The 19,645-nt window shown below is 43.1% G+C and overlaps 11 protein-coding genes across 11 annotated transcripts; 4 read left to right on the forward strand and 7 right to left on the reverse strand. All coding sequences in view use genetic code 12, as the record gives it.

Annotated features, from left to right (window-relative positions):
• Positions 1-39: 39 nt before the first annotated feature.
• COG4 (Golgi transport complex subunit) lies at positions 40-2,592 on the reverse strand (the record flags this gene model as incomplete). Its single annotated transcript, XM_002619878.2, has 1 exon — positions 40-2,592. The coding sequence occupies one exon, from the start codon at positions 2,590-2,592 to the stop codon at positions 40-42; it is 2,553 nt and encodes an 850-aa protein (XP_002619924.2).
• Positions 2,593-2,847: 255 nt separating this feature from the next.
• On the reverse strand, positions 2,848-4,356 carry FOB63_001022 (bleomycin hydrolase; the record flags this gene model as incomplete). The annotated part of the gene is made up of 1 exon (XM_002619879.2): positions 2,848-4,356. One exon carries the CDS (start codon positions 4,354-4,356, stop codon positions 2,848-2,850), a length of 1,509 nt encoding a protein of 502 aa, XP_002619925.2.
• Positions 4,357-4,802: 446 nt separating this feature from the next.
• Positions 4,803-6,341, reverse strand: FOB63_001023 (uncharacterized protein; the record flags this gene model as incomplete). Its single annotated transcript, XM_002619880.2, has 1 exon — positions 4,803-6,341. One exon carries the CDS (start codon positions 6,339-6,341, stop codon positions 4,803-4,805), a length of 1,539 nt encoding a protein of 512 aa, XP_002619926.2.
• Positions 6,342-6,810: 469 nt separating this feature from the next.
• On the forward strand, positions 6,811-8,619 carry FOB63_001024 (Rpd3L histone deacetylase complex subunit; the record flags this gene model as incomplete). The annotated part of the gene is made up of 1 exon (XM_002619881.2): positions 6,811-8,619. One exon carries the CDS (start codon positions 6,811-6,813, stop codon positions 8,617-8,619), a length of 1,809 nt encoding a protein of 602 aa, XP_002619927.2.
• A 192-nt stretch (positions 8,620-8,811) lies between these two features.
• Positions 8,812-10,470, forward strand: CHS5 (Chs5p; the record flags this gene model as incomplete). The annotated part of the gene is made up of 1 exon (XM_002619882.2): positions 8,812-10,470. The coding sequence occupies one exon, from the start codon at positions 8,812-8,814 to the stop codon at positions 10,468-10,470; it is 1,659 nt and encodes a 552-aa protein (XP_002619928.2).
• A 100-nt stretch (positions 10,471-10,570) lies between these two features.
• VMA7 (H(+)-transporting V1 sector ATPase subunit F) lies at positions 10,571-10,945 on the reverse strand (the record flags this gene model as incomplete). The annotated part of the gene is made up of 1 exon (XM_002619883.2): positions 10,571-10,945. The coding sequence occupies one exon, from the start codon at positions 10,943-10,945 to the stop codon at positions 10,571-10,573; it is 375 nt and encodes a 124-aa protein (XP_002619929.1).
• Positions 10,946-11,467: 522 nt separating this feature from the next.
• FOB63_001027 (uncharacterized protein) lies at positions 11,468-12,295 on the forward strand (the record flags this gene model as incomplete). The annotated part of the gene is made up of 1 exon (XM_002619884.2): positions 11,468-12,295. One exon carries the CDS (start codon positions 11,468-11,470, stop codon positions 12,293-12,295), a length of 828 nt encoding a protein of 275 aa, XP_002619930.2.
• Positions 12,296-12,539: 244 nt separating this feature from the next.
• Positions 12,540-12,785, reverse strand: FOB63_001028 (uncharacterized protein; the record flags this gene model as incomplete). Its single annotated transcript, XM_066102120.1, has 1 exon — positions 12,540-12,785. One exon carries the CDS (start codon positions 12,783-12,785, stop codon positions 12,540-12,542), a length of 246 nt encoding a protein of 81 aa, XP_065958570.1.
• Positions 12,786-13,195: 410 nt separating this feature from the next.
• On the reverse strand, positions 13,196-14,152 carry FOB63_001029 (uncharacterized protein; the record flags this gene model as incomplete). Its single annotated transcript, XM_002619885.2, has 1 exon — positions 13,196-14,152. One exon carries the CDS (start codon positions 14,150-14,152, stop codon positions 13,196-13,198), a length of 957 nt encoding a protein of 318 aa, XP_002619931.2.
• Positions 14,153-14,865: 713 nt separating this feature from the next.
• On the reverse strand, positions 14,866-16,371 carry UGA1 (4-aminobutyrate transaminase; the record flags this gene model as incomplete). Its single annotated transcript, XM_002619886.2, has 1 exon — positions 14,866-16,371. The coding sequence occupies one exon, from the start codon at positions 16,369-16,371 to the stop codon at positions 14,866-14,868; it is 1,506 nt and encodes a 501-aa protein (XP_002619932.2).
• Positions 16,372-16,828: 457 nt separating this feature from the next.
• Positions 16,829-19,345, forward strand: TBF1 (Tbf1p; the record flags this gene model as incomplete). Its single annotated transcript, XM_002619887.2, has 1 exon — positions 16,829-19,345. One exon carries the CDS (start codon positions 16,829-16,831, stop codon positions 19,343-19,345), a length of 2,517 nt encoding a protein of 838 aa, XP_002619933.2.
• Between the last annotated feature and the right edge of the window lie 300 nt (positions 19,346-19,645).

Below are 19,645 nucleotides of genomic sequence, written 5' to 3' on the forward strand. Positions count from 1 at the left end.
TTGATTGACGCGTAGCTATTTTTTATTCACTATTATACTTTAGATTCTGAACCGGCGAATCTGCTTTCTTTGGAGTGGGGTGAGCACCCAATTAATTCCTACTTCTTCTTGATCATCCTCTCCCTTGAATGAACTCAATTCGTACTCTTCATTATCCATTCCGACGAGTAACACAATTTGTGTGACCCGCACAAACTTCTCTCTTAATTCGTAGTCGTCTTCACATACTTCATTGATAATGAACGAAAGATCCTTATCGAGTTTCAATGCACCAAGCTCATTGATTTTGAACTTCTTCATCACTGCCATGAGCTTCCTCTCGATGAGCAGCACAATATTTACCACCACTAATCTAAGTAGCTTGTCGTAGACATATTTCTTGTGGAAAGTTTGTTTGTATGGCCTCATTAACTGATCCCAACCTTGTTTGAACTTTAAGATGGACGTTGGATCATTGAGTACGTTGGACGAGTAGATGATATAATGTGACTCACTAGATTCAGGAAAACAATCATTGATCAAGGTGACAATCTTATTTTTAAGCGACTGATTGTAAAAATTGACAAGGTTCTGTTTTAGAATGCTGCTTGATGCCGTCATGAAAGGTTCAAGCAAATCATTTTCAATGATATTGGTTACTTTTTTCTCATCAATTCCAAAAGGGAAACTATTTTTCAAATAAGCTGGGTTTTTCTTTGTCACGTTATTGATAATTTGACTGACGAAATCTTGTCCTGAAGCCACAGTGTTCATGTAAATGACAAAATTAATGAGCTTTGGACTGTTAACAACAGTGTTAGGATTCACCATTGATGAACCAGTACCAACAACATTCCCCAAAGCATTTGAAGCGCCTTTAAAAAAACCACTCACGGTCTCAGGAGCTGGAGTTCCACTATGAGAATTCGATGGGCTCACCATGGTACTCAGAGCACCATTCTCTATATTCGATGCTATCAAGGATAAGGTCTGATTATACTTTGGCAGGTTTTCGTGCAAGGCTTTCTCGATGAAGCCGTCCAAGAGGTCATTTTGCACAACCTTGAAGCATTCTACCACAAACTTTCTCACCGTCGAAAGTTGGGCTGACTCAAGAATATTTCTCAACACATTGTTGAACACAAGAGTGAAGTCTTCAATAACAGACGATACGGGGGCCTGTTCCGGCGATTTTGACACTTTTTCCGTAATGAGATACGGCTCTAAGCGAGGTAATTCCTCGATTGATAAAGCTTTTTCAAATGAGCGACGGAAGTAGAAAGTGTACAAATGTTCAAATGCTGGAAGGTATTTGCTCAGGATTTTCTTATTAAACTGTGACTCAATGAGCAAATCTGGTGCTTTCAAACCTTCATCAGGCGGGCTTGGCATTTTGGGGTTGAAATACTTGACAACAATGAACTTGCAATAAAGTGCCCAATGGTGCAAAATCGCAGAAAATTCATGTATCAAATCACCAACTTCAACAATGGAAACAAGATCGACATCGTTCGCGTCATTCGAGTCGCCCTCAGGGAACTCAGTAAGTCTGTTTTTTAAGTCACTGAATGAGTGAAGCTTAATATCTTGGAGTAATTTTTCTATCCTGTTGACGTCGTAGAAAGTGTCGGTGATTAAACCAATTTGGGAATCGATCACCCGTTGGATTTTGTTAACAACGAACACAACAGCATCAGGATAAGAATCACCATAATGCTTATTGATTAATGGAGTATGTTGTGATAACATCATGGAAACACTTTCAAACAAGTTTTTGGTGATGGAAGCATAAATTCCCTTTTTCGAAGAGGCGTCGCCTTGCATGGCAGAGTTAATGAGTGTTCTAGAAGTATCGGTGATAATAGAACAGATGAACTTGGAGTAGCAGTTGAGACCCACTTCTTCCTGATCGATAAGCGGAAATAACTGAAAGTATTTGGAGATTTCTGGAACGCTTTTGCGCTTAGCTGCGTCGTCAAACAACGTCTGCAATTCGGTTTTGAGCTGTGCTATCCACTTGTCAATCGTTGGACCCGGTAATTCCGGAATATCTGTAGAAGGGATGACTGCTGATGCGAATTGGCCGTTGACCAAATTGGGACTAAGCTTGTGGTTAATTGTATGGATGCACATAGCAGCTAACTCCCAATTTTTGTTGTCTATGGCGTATTGTATCTGACTAATATTGTTTCGAAGTGTTTGCATATCAGAAACAAACGAAAGAGCGGCATCCACGTTCCCAATTTCTTGGTCTAATGCCTTGATCTTTGACGTTAAAGAGTGACCCAAATCATTAGCACTGGAAAAGACTTTGGTTAATTGTGTGGAGTTGGCTATAGCACCCGATAACTTTGCCCGAGACAATTCGACCGATGCTATTTCCAGTGTATGCTTTCGAGATGCTGTTGTTATGAAAGCCGCCAAGTCTGTGTCAAGCGATTTGGTTTCATGGTCGATTTCTTGAATCAATCTCGTCAAGTCGTTCACGGAAGATGCGTGCCGAAACTTTTCCAAATGTTGGGCGTAACGATGATCCAAGACAGTTTCCTCGAGTGAAGGAAAAAGTTTGGCAACCCCTTGCTTCCCTGTCTGACCTTCCATGTTTCCTTGCATGATGAAATATACTAGATCTGAGTATGAACAGTAATTCCTGCACGTCTGTGTTGGCCGAAATAGTCCTCGTACGAACTACACATAGGATCATTACTGGGACAATATTCCATATTACTTTACGATATTATCATGAGAATATTGATTCCCGTCCATACGTGGCATAAATTTCTACTACTCTCAAATTCAATGTGTACATTCTCTTTGGCTTGAGCTAATGAAACTGCGAAGGTCAGATTCGCGCACTGAACATCTAACCTACGCCAAAGCACCCATTGGGTCGTAGAAAGGAAGCACCTTGAAATCCTTCGCCTTCCAGATATCGTAAGTCGCCTTTTCCACGTACTTCTTGCTCGTGACAATCTGGAAAACATACTCGTCAAACCAAGCATCTGTCATGACAAAATAGCCTTTGTCACCAACTGCGTCACCCCAAGAATTCTCGATTTTCCATCTGATTGGTTTTCCAGACTTGGGATCCAAGTGAACACCTGTGATGACCATTGCATGGGTCATGGCAGAAGAGCCAGTCTTCAATCTTTCAAGTTTAGTGATATTCATGTTAGTGTTGAAAACCAAAGAGTAATCATACGCTCCAGTGTCCAAAACACCAGAAGCAGTGTCTCCGAACTTACCAACATCAGAACCGAAAAAAATAGGTTCGTTATCTTTCAACATCTTGATAGCGACCTTTTTGATGTTAGGCAAGTCAACGTTAACATATTCAATCGGTTTACCTTCGTAAACATTATTCAACCTGTCAACGGTGTACAAGGCATTGTACTCATTTCTAGGGTCGTTGATTAAAGAAAATCTTTTGGAAACGTCATACTTCACATGCGACTGGTAAAAGTCCACAGGAGAAGTCTCAAAGTGACTATATTTCCCATCCTTGTCGATGAATTCCCAAGAAAACAGATCAGAAGGTTTTGGTGGGGTACCTAAGCTCAAAGCAATGATGTTGTAAACTTCTTTGTTCATGGCATTTTTGGCGCCAAGAATCTCCTCTTTGCTTGCACCCTTGGCGATCAATTTTCTCAAGATCAAGGCGTATTCTCTCAACTTGTTTGTCAACACATAGTTCAATTTCGAAGTTGAGACTGCCTGAGCATTGTCAGGGAACACTTCATTGGGCACGATACCATATTTGTTAATGACATTGACAATCATATCCCATTGACCGCCATCACTAACAGATCCAGAAAAGAGAAACTGTAATAAGCGTGATTCTAAATCTTCTTCGGCAGTGTCAATTATGTTTTCCAAGAAGAAATTGGCTTTTTCCAACTTATCGTAGAAAAACAAGTAGCTTTGGGACAATTGGAATTTTTGGGGATCCAAGTTGTAGTTCTTGATAACATGGGCTCTCAACACATTGCAAGTGGCAAATATCCAACATCTTCCAGAAGATTTTTGGTTGTTAAGGTAGGAAGGAGAGCCAATGGTGTCAACTTCGACGTTAAAAAAGTATCTGTCTTTTAAGGACAAGTTTGTTCCACTGGTTGCAGTGATGGCGGCAATGTCATTCTTGGACAAAGCATTTTGTGCCAATCTATTTTTGGGATCAGCTAATAACTTGGCTTCCCAGCTCGATAAATGGGATACAGTGATTGCATTGGATGTGTCTTTCGCACCTAATGATAAGCCATTGACCAACTCGGATATGCTTGTAGAGTCAGAGTATGTGCATTTTTCATTGAGGATTTCCTGACCCGAAGAGCCGGGAGCTCCGTTCGAGCTTGTTTCTTTCGATGTATTTGAGCCCATTGAATTCCAATTGCAAAAGGGAAACTCCCTTACGTGGGGCTTTTGTCGTATTTATATTTGGAGCCCCATAACCGCTACTGTACGAAAGAGCGCAGGATTGAGGGGCGAAATGCGATAAGCTTATGCACCTACACCAGCCCAATCGAGTCACACGCGCATCCACATTTTGTTTGAGCGGCCACCCTCCCCTTTACCAATTTATGCTCATGGTTAAGTTGTAATTCTCTTTAACTTTTTTTTCCTCATTTATTTGCTTGCTGTGTACATATATAGTAACTGGTTCGTTGTTTATCATTAAAGTCTTGTCTGGTACATGCCCCTTGGATTATAGTTTCATTGTAGCTGGAGCCACACTAACCACGGCGCGAATGCGTCTAAATGTTACTCGCGCATTATCTCCTACATAATGCCTAAAACGTCAATGCTTTCACCACACCACCAGTTTTTTATTTGTGAACTCTGTTGGTAGAAGGTTTCTTTCTCTTGTCTTCATCCTTCTTCTGGTCTGCTTTGCCTGTTTTGGCACCAGCATCTTTCGCTTGTTTGGCCATCTCTTCCCTGTCCTTCTTAAATCTGGCGGATCTGTCAGTCACTCTAGGCTTTTTCGCTCTGCCCTTTGCACTCTTCAATCCCTTAATACCAGCGATTTTCTGGCCTGGTGCAGCTCTCGAACCTTCAACAATAAGTTTTCCTGCAGTGTTTCTGTCAGCCTTGCCCAAAAGTGCCTTAGCACGGCCCAACTTGGTCTTCTGCTCGTCGGTCAAAGTACCTCTGACCTTCTTTTGCTTTCGCACGTTGTCCACATGATTAGGTGAAAGAATCGATGGTTTAGCATAGGCTTTTGCACGCAGAATTCTGAGCTTTCTACTCTTTTGCTTGACGTCTCCTTCGACAACCATGGGCTTTTCATGCAAAAGCAACGCCTTGTCAACTGAGAGAGAGTCCTTGAATTGGACCAAAGCAAAACCCTTTCCAAGGTTCGTTTTCGAGTCTCTCACAATACGAACACTCTCAACATCGTCGTTGGTTTTGGAATTGAAGTAGCGCCATAATCTCTCCTCTTGTTCCTCAAAGTCCAAGTTTCCAACAAAAATGGTTCTCTTATTATCTTTAGGTGCTGGGTGAGCCACATGGTCCACCCGAATATGGTGATGATCGAAAATAGTAGCGTTTAATCTAGAGGCGGCCTTCATAGAAGCTTCTTTCTCTGCAAAGACAACATAAGCATTGACTGTATCCCTTGTGCTATGCAAGGCCTTCTTGACAAATGCAACTTTTCTTGGAACAGCCTCATCAAAAGCAATCGATCTGAATCTGATCGATGACACTTTTCCTATGCTCTTGAAAAGCTTCTTAAATTGCTTGTATGTTTGTCTAGAGGTAATGACGTTGTTCGAAACATTTCCCACGAACACAGTCTTCTCAGCACTATTTAGCTGTTCCTCTTTCAAGTCTAAACTTTTGGCACGCGTGTCCTTCAGTTTTTTTTTCTTCTCCAGGTCCTTTGCACCCTCTTCTGCGCCTTCATTTTCATCTTTTTTAATGTCTCCATCTTCATCAGAACTTGAAGAGTCATCATTGTCTTCACTTTCTTCAGCCTTCTCTGGTTTGTCTGTTTCATCGGCCTTCTCGGTTTTTTTTTCTTCCTTCATTATCTGAGTGAAGTACTCGGCTTCCAAATTTGCATTCTCATCCTCGGTCTTTCTTTTATTTTTCTTTTCCTTCTTGGATTTGCGTTTTTCTCTCTTCTCGTTCACTTCCTCTTGCTCCTCAGTGGGTTGGGACTTGCCCTCCTCTTCTTTTGCTGGAGGCACCTCAATGACGGTTCTAGGCTTAACGTCATGTTTTGTAACAGGGCCAGCAGAACTGGCGAACAAGGAATCCAAGTCCTTATCTATTTTTGCCTTGTCAAATAACGAACTGAATGCGGACATGGAGGTTCTAGAAAGTAAGAAATCAATCTCCGTCTCTATCAGGCATCTCATCTCACAAGTTTTCGTGGTGTACGGGTCTAACTCTGGACCTTACAGTGAAACACTAGCGTGTCACATGTTCTACTGCCGACTGCTACTAGTTGCTGATATTGGAAGACTTGGTTTTGAATATAAGGAAATAAAAAATATAAAAAAAAAAATAAAGGTCTTCGTCTTCGACAAGTCAGTGTTTTCCCGATTCGGCCGTCCATGCTCAAGAGTCGAGCATATCAGAAAGACATTAATTGCCAAGTCCTGCGCACAAGCCTACCACCACCAGATGAAGCCCCAGTGGACAGCATGCAGGGGCGGTTAGACCTGTGCTTTGTTACTGTTTTTCAATCCCCCACTCAAAGTTTTTTTACCACTTTGCTACAACTGCTCGAACGAGCCATTGAAGACGAACCCCGAATCCGATTCTCCATCCGACCTTTGCTGCTTTCAGCTCTAGCATCGCTTCAGTAGTATTAGAGTGTCAGACATGGAGAAAGTCTCTGGCCCTCTATTCGACAAGCAAGAGACATCGACAAACACGGATGCGAACGGCGCTGACCCGGAAATAACCCACAACAGCTTACTAGAAAACAAATCAGATTCCCTGCAAGCAGCTGAACTTCCACAAACTAAGGACTCGCCCTTGACTGACATCGGCACATCTCCGCCTCCCTTTAACCTCCAAACACTAGACCAGAGACGCGCACATTCCAGAGACTCGTACGAAAGCTCTGAATTGAGTGACTTAGGTGCGGAGGAGTCTGAAGCAGAAACTGATAAGATGGATTTTCTAGACGACGATTCCAACTCAGGCCTGGGCGAAAAGGTGTCAGACTTACAAGCTCTTTCCGAGCTCACAGAGTTGGCAAGGCTCCAAGAAGTGGATTCCGATGATTCGGACGAAGAAGGCGATATTTACGTCAAACAACTCAGAAAATCCTCGTCGCCAACTAATCTGACCGCTTCACCAGCTGTCTCACCCAGTAACAAGAGGCTTCATAACGAAGTCGATGAAGATTCCAATACCATAGCCGAAATTTCTGAGCAAGGTGACAATCATTCTCTCAAAAAAGTCAAGACTTCGCCTATGGAAAAAGAAGAACAGCAAGATGAAGAGGAAGAAGAGGAAGAGGAGGAAGAGGAAGAGGAAGAGGATGAAAAAGAAAACGACGACACCAAAGTGGTGGTGAACGCAAAATCAGAGCTTTCTGATAAGCATACCTCCTCTACCATACACATTTCGACCAATGAACCCAAATCAACTTCCGTGGAGCAAACTATCAAGGAAGAGGGAACAGATGATAAGGATGAGGTGCTGCAGGAAGAAGAAATGGATACTCTCGAGAAGGAGGATGAAGAGAGTAAAGATAACGTGAATCCTACCTCAGAGGGAGATGCGGAAGCAGGAGAGGCAGATGTAGAAGATACTGTCAAGCAGGAGGAACTTGATGAACAACAAGAGCAATCTGCCGCTGAAGCTGAAGAACAATCTGAACAAACACGAGAGGTAGTTGAACCATCGGAGACACAAGACGAGGTGGGTGAAGATAATGGAGAGCTTGAGAACGGATTGAGCGATATCAACCTCGACGAACATCGGAGATTAGCTGTCGAAGAATTGATTCTGATCGAAACAGATTTTGCTCACCTTCGGGATAAGTTGTACCATGATAAGCTCAGCTTCTTGGAAAAAGAATTGCAACTCTGTTTGGATGGATCTCATCCAGAGCTTTTGGAGATATACTATAAGGTGAATGAGTACTACCAAGACAGTATGAAAATGGCCAACTCAACGCTCAATTACAGCCTAAAATGCATTAACAATGAGACCATAGCCACACGAACCGCCATCCATCAAGACTTTTTGAGAAAGTTGATGGACATGAAAAACGATATGGTGACGAAAACAACATCTCAGTGGTACAAAATCAACCGTGAGCGAAACTTGTTTGACCAACTCGTACCGGAGTGCAACTTTTCGGCCGTTCCTGGAGACAAGATTTCCACAGGCAACCCAATAGCTCCTGGTGGCAGCTCTGTTGAATATTATCTGGAGAATTACCCTGTTAACAAGAAGGAAGTCAAGTTCAACACTCTTGTGGACTTGGTCCAACAACGAAATAACTTCAATCAAGAGCTAGGCATCCTCAATGGCTTGAAAGAATTCCATGGCATACCCTCTGCGATATCAACAGGTTTGGTTGAGGCGGAAGATTTCTCTACACAAGAGCTTTTGCTTCGAAAAGCAACTCCGGACGAGATCAAAGATGATCTCCTGGCTATGGGAATATTTTAGAAGAAATCCATATGTATGATATAGATCCACTCATTCGTTTATACTCGGATATGTATTTTATTTGTTTCGTGGATTGTAATGATTTCAGCAAGTAAACCCGTACCTCCATTGATGGTGATTGTAGTCGAGACTGGCGCAGTATCCTACACTATTTTGGATCAATTACTGACAGCACTATAATTACTCACTATAATGGTTGAAGTTTCACTTACTGTTGGTAAGCTTGATGCATCTTTAGCGCTTTTGCTAACCAAAGATCACCATCTTATCGAATTTCCGACGATTTTGTTACCGAATGGAGTCAAGGCCGGCTCTATTGTGAAGATCAAGTGTGAACGTGATTTGGAGACAGAAGAAGAGGAAAGAAGAAAGTTTCAGGAGATACAGGATGAAATACTTACTACTTTTGGCAAGAATCTCCCCAAACCACCCGTGCTTAAGGTTAAAAACGTGACTCAAACATCCTGTGTCTTGGAATGGGACCCATTGGACTTGGGAACTGCCACGTTGAAGAATTTGGTATTGTTCAAAGATGACAAGAAGCTTGGGTCTATTCATCAGCCATTGAGCAATAGAACGACAAAGTTGTCCGGTCTCCCGATCGATAAGACTTTCAAATTTCAGTTGCGCTTAGATACAACTGCTGGTGTTTATTCCTCTAAATTGGTTGAAGTAAAGACACATAAGATGACAGACTTGTCCGGTATTACTGTATGTTTGGGTGATATTACGGCCAATGATCAATTCACCGTGGATGACATACAGCAGACTTTGAAAAATATGGGTGCTCATTACCCTGCTCAAGAAAAGTTGCTGGTGGATACAACGCATTTCATTACAACGAGGGAGAATAAACTGAACCCTGAATATATGAAGGCAAACGAGATGAATATTCCAATCATCAGACCTGAATGGTTGAAAGCTTGTGAAAGGGAACGCCGTATCGTGGGAGTAAGAGATTTTTACGTTAAGGATTGCGTGTTGCCAGATATTCTTGCAAAAGACTACTGGAAAAAGAATAATTCTTCTCAGCCACCTCCTCCTCCTGTTCCTGAGAAGGACGCTAGTAACTCTGATGCCTCAGTAACTGCTCTGGTAACAGATGATAATGAAATGCATGAAGATTCAAGCACAAATGTGAATGAAAAATCTGAAACTATTTCTCAAACTCCTGAGGAAACCAAGCTACCAGATTCAGGATTAGAAAATCCAAAGGAAGAAGCAGAAAAGAACTTAGAGTCGGCAGGTCAGCCTCTGGAGGAGCCAATTGAAGCGTCGGCTGAAACTTTTGAGCAGATCCCACTAGATGAAGATAGAGTTTCTGAAGCACCAGAAAAAGAGGAGTTGCCGGACGCAACAGAGGAAGAACCAAAAGAGTCTTCGGAGAAAGTTCTAGAAGGAGAACAGACTGCGAACGAGGGAAAGGAACTGATGGATCTTTCCCAAGCTCAGGAAAAGGTGGAGGCAAAGGATGCGGTTTCACAAAAGGCGAAAGCTTCTAATAATGACGACTATTCTGAAGTACTGCTTTCTGAGACAGCGGAACAAAATGTGGATGCAGACACTACAGAGGCTGTGGACCTTACGGAACCCGAACATGCTACAGATCCTACTGATCTCACCGAACAGGCTGAAATAAATCATGAGCAAGCTTTAGACGAGCATGCTGAAGAAAAGGCTACAGAAGATTCCCAAACAGAAGCTGATATGGTTCATGTGACTGAAGACAAGCCTGATGAGGCTGGTATCGATGAAAGCAAGGATTTCAAGGGACTACAAGAGGAGGAGCATGCGGATTTGGCTGATGCTGAAGGTAATGCATCGGGTCTAAACAGCGAGAACTCAACTTGAATGTTGCATAATGCGACAAACAGGACAGGGATATAGCTCAAGTACAACGTGAAGTACGAGTATCTAGAAGTGTATTAAACAAAGTATAAGCAAAACATTTTTACTCTCCGAAGAGACGTCTGACTTTCTTTAAGATGGAATCTTTCTCTGGATCATAAGGATGATCTTTAGAGGGAATTTCCAAAATAGCTGGAAATGCGTTGGTGTAGGTGTCAACCTTGTGTCTTATCAAGTCTGCAATATGCTGATTAATCAACAAGATGGCAATGTCATCTCTTGAGGTTGTAAATCTCTCAAATGCTTCTTCAACCTCTTCAACAGACGTCTTACCTGGAACCACCGTAAGGAAATTGGATTCCTTCCCTGGCTCGTTGGACACCTGGCCCACACCTGCCAATAATAAACCTGTTACTGAATCTTCATCAGCAATTACTGCAAGCAAAGACCTCTTGGTCATCGCATCGTTCGAACTCATGTTTGATGTGAAGATTGGGGAACGATGATAACTTCTCGCTATCAATTTACGTCGAGTAATGTGCACACCACTAGCTTCCGATAGTAGGTAATGGGCTGTTAGAAGTTTTCGTCCATGATTAATACTTTTTAGTAGAAAACTTTACAGGTATATCGCAATAGGTATTTGATTTCTTCTCTAAATATAATTAAAGAGCAAAATGGATAGATTTTTAACTAATTCATTTGCTCCAATTCGGAACTTTTCCGAGACTTCGCACTATTTAGTTCATATTCTGAACACCGAAGAAATCATAATCTTTGGAGACCCGAAAAAAAATAGCATAAGACCAATAAATCGGTCATATTAATATCATTGACAATGGAATGAGATCTCTCAAACTCATCATTGGTTCTTTTTCTAGGCGGTCGAAACAGGACCCAATTAACAAAGAATAAGCTCAACCACAAGTATTGGATGTTTCGCACGTGATCTAAAGAAATATTGTTCACTCTCCAATACATTCGTAAGACTACTCAAGATATGCTGCTCCTTCAATCGCTTCCCCGAAGAGCTTTGAAATCAAACTTCAGAGCCTTTTCTTCCAGCTCCATTATTGGCGCTGGTCACTCCAAATGGCAAAACATTCGCCATGACAAGGCTAAAAACGACGCCAAAAAGTCCAAGGAAGCGTACGCCATGGCGACTAGGATCACCACTAGTGTGAAAACAGGCGGCGTTGAAGGTAATGCGCAGCTTATCACATTGATGGAAAAGGCGAAAAAGTTAAACGTCACAAAGAAGATTATCGAAAACGCTATCAAAAGAGGTACAGGCGAGTTGACACAAGATGGCGTAAATACTGCTGAAGTTACTTACGAGTTCATGGGCCCCGGTGGCGTTGCATTTATTGTGGAAGCCGACACGGACAACAAGAGCAGAACTATTGGTCTTGTGAAGCATGCCATGTCGAAGTTCAATGCGTCATTAAGTCCTTGTAATTACATGTTCCAAAGAAAAGGCGAGATAATTTTTGAGCCTCTCAAGGAGGACGAGGAGTTGGATGAATTGCTTGAAGTTGCCATAGAAGTCGGAGCTGAAGATGTGGAGGAATTCAAGGACCCTGAAGGAGACTATAATGGAGAGAAGCTCTTCCGGATTGTGACTGAACCTTCTGACTTGCACAATGTTTCCAACAAGTTGTCCAGTATGGGATACAAGTTAAGGGACTCCAAAGCAGTGTTTATTGCCGATGCGGACAACCAGGTTGATTTTCCTGAAGAACACGAGAAGGCATTGAACAAGTGTTTAGAGCTTTTGGACGAGGTAAGCGAAGTGACGAATTACTATTCGAACATCCGGGATGAGTGAGTCATGAGATGAAGCGCATACATATGTGCATGTTGAGCATATTCTTCTACAAGAATTGACGATTAAAAACGTCATGTAAATAGTAATGGATCCAAAGGAATTTATCGTATTACAAAAAACAGCTTGCCGTTCCGAAATCGACAAGATGCACACAATAAACCACTATATGCTAACTCACTGAATATGTTTTATGGAGATGTTCATGAAAACAAGCTGTTTCAAGGGGCCCCACGACATGAAGCCCTTACTCGGACTTTTCAGCCTTTTCTTCGTTTTTAGTGGCCTCGTTCAAAACGTTGTCCAAGTTGGACAAGTTTGGGTTTTTCCACAATCTCAATTGCTTGTCGTACGCAAAGTGTCTGTAAGTGAAGTAGCCCAAAGAAGTGATGGCGACACCAACAGCAGCAAACAATGGGTACATCTCAACAGGGACTGTATTCTTTGGACCAGCATTTTTGGTAGCGTTCAATAAAACACGGGAGGCTCTCATTTCGGACGGATTAATTACTAGTGGGCAAGTTTTTTCCTTTCACAAATCGTATCATTTGAGTAGTGCGAAGTTTCAGTGAAAGCTGGTTGGCTGACCGGAAGGTCACGTGAATACACCTAAAGGATTCAATCATAGAATGGACGATTAAGAAATGCTTGTTGTATGGAGCTAGCTAACTACAGGGAAATAGGAAATAGAATATATCTTTTTGTTCATACACCCGGAGCAACTAAGCTGGAGCGATGGAGCTCTGGTGTGTATCATTGTGCTATCTCTAAAGCTACCTTTAAAGCCGCGCGAAGAGAGCGGCCTGAGGCCATATTCAGGAGGCTCGATTCCCATCCAATATCGGGATTAATCAGCCTGCGTATGATCGATTGTTGCTCCACCCATATGTGTGACCGGCAGTATTACCAATTAGCAATTGCACTTTTCAACGTATCATAGCAAAGCCAACTGACGGCCATTGAGGGGACAATCTTGTACAAGTTAGCAGTCAAGCCCTTGTATGCACCAAAAAAGCCCTCTTTCTGGAAAATGGTTTGAAGTGCGTGCGCAACAGAACGGTACTGAAAACCCAATTCGCCCTGAGCCATGCTAGCAACTTGGTAACGCTTTCGGAGCAAGTCTAGTGGATAGATAAGCACTCCACCAACAAAACTGCTGAAGGCCCCTGCGCCTAACTTCCACATAGGGTTACTAAATTCTTTGGTGGATGAGTCCATCAGGTCTCGCAAGTACTCATATAGGGCAAAGTTGATGGCCACATATGGTGCCACACCCAAAGTTGTGGGGACTATGCCACGGTACAACGCAAGAAGGCCCCCTTCGTTTCTGTAAACATTGACCATCGTTTCATACACGCCTGGTGCCTCAACTAACTTTCCCTTATTGAGTTTGGCCAAAGACGCGGTCTGAACTGTAATTCTAGCACGGACCAAGTCAAGTGGATAAGTAACGGCAACAGAAGCAATTCCACCTATAGACCCAGCTATAAGCCTATCCGTGTCGGTCAAGGTCTGCTGACCCGGCGGTTTTCGGCGCACTAAGAGTTCCTTGCACTTTTCAAAAACAGCGAATTGTACAGCGCTATAAGGAACGATTCGAATACAGTTTAGCGTGTTTCCACGAAACCAACCTCGCCAACCTTCTTCCTTGTACATTTTCCAGATTGTGGCGAACATACCCTGATAAGCTTTATGTGCTTCCAGTCCTTGAAGCTGGAGAAGAATCTTTGCGCGTTCGAATGGCGAAACAATAGTTCGAGAAACGGCGCCCGAAATGCCACCTGCTATCAAAGAAGCATTGGAGTCCTGCTTAATGGTTCTTTTGAAGGCGCTGAAGAGCTCCGATTCTTGCGTCACCATAGCATCGAGTACTGGAAATGTAGACGAAAAATTCGTGCGCACCAAAATTTGTGTCTCCGCTCCCGGCGTTAGTACGTCGGTGTGTGGAACGAACAAGTCTAGGCGAATCGTTACCAGCTTCGTAAAACGTAGACCTAGTCATCCAATGTTCAGCGTTATTAATGTAGAAAGGAAGACTACAACGATGTGAGAGCTTTTACTTATTCATACTGAACGTCGCACTAGGTATTTTTTATTGTTAGAATAGCCCTCAAAAGGACGAAAAATGGAAGAATTCGTGGTGAGCACTGTATTTTCTTGGGCACGTCAAGTACATACAAATGCTCTGGTTATACCACGTCTGCTTGTGTATTTATGTTTTGACGTTTCATTCGATCATCAAATAACATCACGTAGAACCATAATGAGCGTCTAGAAGTTAGTATAGACAATCATTAGATGTGAACGACGTAAACCTTCATTCATATCCGAGTAATTCTTCTCCAACTGGAACCAACGAGTTTCCTGTGTTCTTATCTAGATTAGTCGAGTCATAGAAATACGGAAATCTAGACCACTACTACTAAAATATGGAAGGAAAGCTGGAACACTGCGAGTATCTTTTACAATAGTTATCATTTTACACCTTCATAATTTACCTTGCATACTTTAAGCTATATCCATAGCATGCACTTATCGCATCAAATCCGGGGTACCTGCATCGTCACATGTCTCTAGTAGCCAGACAAGATCTTGTCAATGCCAGCAACTAAAATGTCCGCGTGTTTCTCCTCGAAAACCAATGTAGGTCTCAATCTGACAGAATCTTCGGCACAGCCTCCGATGTTAATACCAACACTTTTCATGTCCACCAAAAACTTGTTTCTCAACTCTGGTTTCTTGAAGGACCAAGCGATAAAGGTTGCACGGTTTTTTCCTCTCAAGTCCGTCACAAGCTCAGAGTACTTGCTGAACAAGGATTCCAACTTCCCGTACAAGTAGTCACCCACGCGAGACGCGTGTTCAGCCAAATTGTGCTTCACCACTTCCAGACCAATAGCTCCAGCCAAAATCATTCTCGCTGGGTCACCGCACCAAGTGTTGAATTGACGATATGCCTGGTTAGGAATGATCTCTGGGTCATGGAAGTAGTAGCCGGCCGACTGGAACTTCTTAGAGAAAGTGACCATGTCTGGGGCAGGAGAAAGGTTAAAGTGCTCATGTGCCCACATTTTGCCTGTAGCACCAACACCAGTCTGGACCTCGTCGACAATCAAAAGAGCACCATACTTCAATGTGAGATCACGCAAGCCCTGGAAGAAAAATGCAGAAGCGTGGTTGTCACCACCTTCCGATTGGATTGGCTCGATCAAAACTGCCGCAATTGGTGATTTCCAGTGCTTAAGATATTCCTCTACCATGACTAAACACCGCTCGTCCTCTTTCTTGTTGACTTCAGCATTAGCATCCAATGGGTAGGCGTAGGAAGGAAATTCGGCCTTAGGCCATTTAAATGATGGCAAGTCCAATTTATGAACTGGCTTAGAACATGTGGTGGAGGCAGATGCAAACAAACGGCCATGGAATGCTCTTTTGAAGGACAAAATGGCCAAGTCTGGCGAGCCAGGAGCTTCATTTTCCATGACAGACCTATTTTCTTCCTCGGTAAAGGATGCAGTGTAGCCTCTTTTCTTGGCTTGGTACCACATGAACGCAGCCTTGAATGCCAACTCGTTAGCATCAGCTCCGGACAAACCAGACCAGACCTTGTCCTGGCCCTTTGGTGCCACCTTCAACAATTCAGAGATGATTTCTTCAGTGTCCTTGCCAGGGAAGTTTCCCAATGCTGGACGGTCCACAATTGCTCTCACCATCTTATCGGACTTGGCGGCTTCAATCAAAGCCGGGTTATTGTAGCCCAATGGAATGGATGCGATCTGAGCATACACATCCAAGTATGTGTTGCCATCGACATCAACAATATAGTTACCAACAGACTTTTCGTAGTCGGCAACAAAGTAGACAGGTCTACTGTCAAAGACAGTGCCCAAAGACTTGATGGCGTCCTGGGACTTTGGACCAGGGAAGGACGTTGCCACTTTAGGCTCTTTAGGCTCCTCAGGGAAGTACTTTTCACAAATGGACATCGTTGGTGGTGGTCGATGGAAGAAGGCGTCCAACCATTGCTTTATATAGTGTGGCCAGTCTAGGAGCTTAGCGCACTCTACCCAATTAGGCATACGATAGCGGAAGTATTTGGCGCACCTGCAGAAAAGTGCCAATTGTAAGGCATTGCGATTGGGAAGCGAAAGAGCAGACCAAGCATAGAAATTGTGCTCAAAAAAAATGAAGTTAGAAGCGTGAAGAAGGAAAATGTAAGCAATAAGTTATGATACTGCAACTGTGAAGTTATGTTTAATATCATTAAGTCAGAATTTTGTAACATGACCAGTAGTTTTGGTCTAATCTCAGTCATGGCGCGAATGCCGTACTTTCATCCTCAAGTGATGACACTTGATACTCCCCTACTTCAGCTCAAGTATTGTACCACCCAATCATTTAGTTTCGCAAATGGTGATTTAAGAACTGCGTTGGCCATTATCAACTGTTCAATTGTCATAGACGACTACTAGCGCAGAGTGCACATAGTCTTCACTTTGCTATAATATCCGAACTGTCCGGACAACACCTAAATAAATGAACCGGAACGAGGAGGCGCATTTGAATATTAGTCAATATGAAAAGAAATCATTTATAGGCAGCATCACTTCTTTTCATTCTGCTCTGGTATCAACCTCCAACGTAAGCCATCGCGATGATGCGTTTGTATGCACCTCTAAAAACACACTTCCCTCTAGTTCTGACAGCACCAAGTTGCACCAAAAGAAAACAGACAGATTCTCCCCACATAAAGTGACTTCTATAATGTCTGATCAGTTCGTTCAAAGCTCCATAAGTTCGGGGTCGCTGGCCCAAGATGACTCGCTGTCGACTCAAAAAGCGGAGCAGTTTGTAACTGAGTATGGACTAGACCAGGAAATCCAAAGGGCTATAGCTCAACACGACTTAGCGCAACAACTCCAACAGCAAAATGAGACAGACAATTCTGAGAGTAGAACGGGTGCGAATAACCATGAGCTGGAGCATGAAGGTCAAGAACATGCACAAGAGGAAGAACAACAACCACAACAACCACAACAAACACAAGAACAAGGTGCACAAGAAGAACAAGGACAATTAGAACAACAAAAGCAACAAACCGAGCTAGAAGTGGGGCAAGAGCAACAAAACTACCAAGAACAAGAACAAGTGCAACACCAAGAGCTGCCAGATAATCACCGCGGGGATGAACAACAACAACAGCAACAGCAACAACCACAACAACACCTAGAAGATTCGCAAAATCAAGCTAAAACGGAACCATCGGAGCTGCTTAACGTCCAAACTCACGACCCCGTGATGGGCTCTGAAGCTGAGAAGCTGAGTCTCCAGATGATTGCAGATGAGCTTAAACGGGCTACAACAGACCAAGCGATGGTGGACAACACTCAAGACGAAAAGAACCAGAATACTCTGGATCAAAAACAAAGCAATCTCCCAGGGTACATTCCTCCAGACTCTGAACTTTTAGCTACGAATACAGCGTTAGCCGCGTACAATGCTCTTTCAAGCCACGTTCCCCCGGCTGCGCTGTTGGCTAATGTACAATTAGCTGCCGTTCCCTTACCTATAGTGGCAGCAGACTATTTGCCTGCGCGGATCCAGCTTCTTATAAATTCTTTACCTGTTCTAGATAACTTGGCGTCCCAATTACTCCGTGTTTTTGCCATAGGGCCCTATCAAAAGATAATTGATTTGGCGTCCAGTCCAGAAACGCCATCAGGTGCTGCTTTCCGTGATTTGACCTCCCTTTTTGAGTTCACGAAGCGTCTTTACTCCGAAGAGGACCCGTTTTTAACTGTTGAACATTTGGCTCCAGGAATGTGGAAGGAAGGAGAAAAAACCCCTAGCATGTTTAGAAGTCGTGAACAAACTATAGAATCGACGTTACGAAAAGTGAATCTCGCCACCTTTTTAGCTGCAACATTGGGCACAATCGAAGTCGGTTTCTTCTACTTGAATGAGTCGTTCTTAGATGTTTTTTGTCCGTACAACAACTTAGACCCGGCCAACTCCATGTCCAATATGAATCCTTCCAATATGAGTCTTCAAAGTGGTGTAAACACGATCATTGGAGATAAAGTGGGTAAACTCTTGAAGTCTCAGGCAGTTTTGTATCTTGATTTGAAGACGCAAGCCTACATTTCCGCAATTGAAGCAGGAGAAAGATCCAGGGAGGAGATCTTGGAAGACATTTTGCCTAGCAATTTGGAACAAATTCTTCTCGAAAGAAGAGGTGTTAAGTCGTTGTCACCATCAGAAGTAGATTTCGTTGCAAGGTGCAAATCACGGAAAGAAACCTTACTCAATTACCCTGAAGGATCGAATCTAAGCGAAGAATACGAGTGGTTTGAGTTTCTAAAAGAAATGTTTGACTACGTGGCCAAGAATATGGGCTTCCTCATTTGGGGAAAGAGAGGAAAACCACATACCCGTTCTGAAAGAAATTTGAACACCCCTATATCAACCACCACTCCTCCCGTTTCCAATACACCTCACAGTGAAGAAACACTTCGAGAAGTTAGTATGAACACGGCAGTGGATCACATAGATCCCGCGGCTAGCCAAGAGATTAATGATATCACGTCTGCGCTTTTGCCCAGCGAGATTCAGGAACAACAGATACATATACGAATCAACCCTCGTATGCAAGGGAAAGTTACGAATAGACGCCCTTGGACAAGGGAAGAGGAGAAAGCATTGCGTCATGCGCTTGAACTTAAAGGACCGCTGTGGTCAACAATACTTGAGCTTTTTGGGCAGGGTGGTCGGATCAACGAGTCATTGAAGAATAGGACACAAGTGCAACTAAAAGATAAGGCAAGAAACTGGAAGATGTTTTTTCTCAAATCGGGTCTTCCTGTTCCAGCTTATCTTCTGAAGGTGACAGGAGATCTAGAACGTGACGATAAGCTGAGAGCGAAAAATGCACGAAACAAAAAGACTGCAGCAGCTCCTGTTCCAACTGTGGCAAAGAAAGATGGAGAAGGAAGTGAAACAGCATTTAACGGCGCCGCGCAGGATGCAGCTCGAAAGAGAAGGAAAGTTGCATAAGTGGCCTTTTTTTTGTTACCATATGCATAATGGTAATGTATTAAAAGACGCACTGCAGCCTCGTGGGTATGCAATGCAACTTATTAGGGATGTTAACTAGCCTTAAATTGTGGCGGGGTTGAAAAAGAGTCGTGTCGTTTCCGAAACAGTCGTGTCCCCATTCGTTCAGTTACCTTCGTTCGTTCTTTGTATCTGATGGCCATTTATTCTGATTTTCATTGTTTGTGATTGGCCCCTTTCGGACTGGAGAGCGACTAGCCAAACGTTAATCTGGGACTAAAGAATGCGCGGCGCCAGCTT

The sequence above is a fragment of the Clavispora lusitaniae genome (assembly GCF_014636115.1).
Source record: "Clavispora lusitaniae strain FDAARGOS_655 chromosome Unknown tig00000003_pilon, whole genome shotgun sequence".
In the NCBI taxonomy this organism is placed as follows: domain Eukaryota; kingdom Fungi; phylum Ascomycota; class Pichiomycetes; order Serinales; family Metschnikowiaceae; genus Clavispora; species Clavispora lusitaniae.